This window comes from Procambarus clarkii, chromosome 73 (assembly GCF_040958095.1).
Source record: "Procambarus clarkii isolate CNS0578487 chromosome 73, FALCON_Pclarkii_2.0, whole genome shotgun sequence".
Lineage (NCBI taxonomy): Eukaryota > Metazoa > Arthropoda > Malacostraca > Decapoda > Cambaridae > Procambarus > Procambarus clarkii.
The window spans coordinates 28986538-28988811 of record NC_091222.1 but is presented as its reverse complement, the minus strand read 5'-3'; the positions used below and the strand labels follow the sequence as shown (position 1 = coordinate 28988811).

Sequence of the window (2274 nt, the reverse complement as noted above, 5' to 3'; positions counted from 1 at the left end):
CTACCCAGCCATCATTTTCCTGGCATATTTTAATGACCCCTTTCATTAGAAATAATTATTTTATATTATATTCTACCACAGACGTGGCCACACATTTACAATACTAACCTGCATATGTATACATTTTCTTCTGTCCTCCATGGACAGGGTGAGAGGTATATTACACATATAGTTCATGGATTTATTGAACAACCACAGAAGGTGATTGTAGTACTTTTAAAATGCTTATCTAACCTACAGACATAAATACATAGATTCGCAGAATTGTTAATGGCTAGTCTGTAATTTAGTGCATCTTTCTTGAATATTGGGACAATGTTACCGGGTATTGGGACAATGTTACCGGGTATTGGGACAAAGTTACCGGGTATTGTGACAAAGTTACCGGGTATTGGGACAATGTTACCGGGTATTGGGACAATGTTACCGGGTATTGGGACAATGTTACCGGGTATTGGGACTGTTACCGGGTATTGCGACAAAGTTACCGGGTATTGTGACAAAGTTACCGGGTATTGCGACAATGTTTCCGGGTATTGTGACAAAGTTACCGGGTATTGCGACAATGTTACCGGGTATTGCGACAAAGTTACCGGGTATTGTGACAAAGTTACCGGGTATTGTGACAAAGTTACCGGGTATTGTGACAAAGTTTCCGGGTATTGTGACAAAGTTTCCGGGTATTGTGACAAAGTTACCGGGTATTGCGACAATGTTACCGGGTATTGCGACAAAGTTACCGGGTATTGTGACAAAGTTACCGGGTATTGTGACAAAGTTACCGGGTATTGGGACAATGTTACCGGGTATTGTGACAAAGTTACCATGTGACAAATTATTTCTGTAGCCTACAGCTGTTGTTGAAGTTAAATTTATACACCATTGATTTTGTCACGTCTAGTTCCTCTACTAAGTGTTTTCTGACCTTTTCTGCAGTGACTATGTCATCCATTGTTTCTTCTGGCCTTTATCTTGTGACCTTGGTGTCTATGCTAGTTCTATTGTAACGACCTCCTGAAATATTTTCTTGAGTTTCTCACATACCTCATTATCAATTTCAGTGAGAATTTCCCTTTCTCTTCTCAATTTGAGTACAAGGTCTTCCACTGTTGTTTCTCATATGGCATGTGACAGCTCTAATTGGTCCTTAGCTTTTGAAGCAATGAAATTTTCAAATTGCCTCTCAACTTCTCTTCTGTCTCAGATGTATTCATCTCTGGTTCTCCTTATTGCCTCTCTATTGTCCTCCGTTCTTAGTTCACTATTCATTTTTCAGATTGTCTTCCCTTTAGTTTTACATGTCTATCTCTTCCTTGAATGGTGGGAACTGCTCCGTTGCCTTGGCACATTTCCCAGCAATGAATTCCTCATCTCATGAACAAATCCACAAGGGCCGTGACGAAGGTTCGAACTTACGTCCGAGAGGATCCTCATCTCATTTTCTGTCTTCTCTTCCGTTTCTCTTTCCCATTCGAGTTCAGTGCTTCATCTTGCTGTAGACCCGACGTATGTAATCCCCTCATCACACACAGAGATCACAATAACGTGATGCATCAAATGAACAAATCCACAAGGGCCGTGACGAGGATTCGAACCTGCGTCCAGGAGCATCCCAGACACTGCCTTAATCGACTGAGCTACGACAGGGTTAAAAGGGTTGAAACCGAAGTTCTACTGAACTTACTGGATCCCGTAGCCTCTCCGAGGCACAAACCTGGCTTTTACCTCCCGGACGCAGGTTCGAATCCTCGTCACGGCCCTTGTGGATTTGTTAATCCCCTCATCTTCTTCAACAGGTTTCTTTGTTTATATAACTCCTTCAGCTCCACTAATTATTCACCCATGACAATGTAGTGGTGTCTAGCTTCTAGTCTAGGAGCTAGAGACCAAGGGTCATATTCACGAAGCAGTTACGCAAGCACTTACGAACCTGTACATTTTTCTCAATCTTTGGCGGCTTTGTTTACAATTATTAAACAGTTAATGAGCTCCGAAGCACCAGGAGGCTGTTTATAACAATAACAACAGTTGATTGGCAAGTTTTACTGCTTGTAAACTGTTTAATAAATGTAACCAAAGCCGTCAAAGATTGAGGAAAGGTGTATACGTTCGTAAGTACTTGCGTAACTGCTTCGTGAATCTGGCCCCATGTCTCCTCACCCCAGTGTGGGGGTCTTTATTTATCAGTTTATTTCCCCTGCTTTAAAGTCCTATACTTTAACCGCAGAGCTTAAAGTAGGGGACTTTACCTACTTAATAGTAGATAAAGTCCCC

General features: G+C 41.7%; 1 protein-coding gene across 1 annotated transcript; it reads left to right on the top strand.

Moving 5' to 3' along the window:
* Positions 1-441: 441 nt before the first annotated feature.
* Positions 442-831, top strand: LOC138356694 (uncharacterized). Its single transcript, XM_069312891.1, has one exon. It carries the CDS (start codon positions 442-444, stop codon positions 829-831), a length of 390 nt encoding a protein of 129 aa, XP_069168992.1.
* Positions 832-2274: the final 1443 nt, after the last annotated feature.

What these genes read in the sequence shown, in the direction of transcription:
- LOC138356694 (XM_069312891.1), top strand. Translation starts at nt 442, where the DNA reads ATGTTACCGGGTATTGGGACTGTTACCGGGTATTGCGACAAAGTTACC.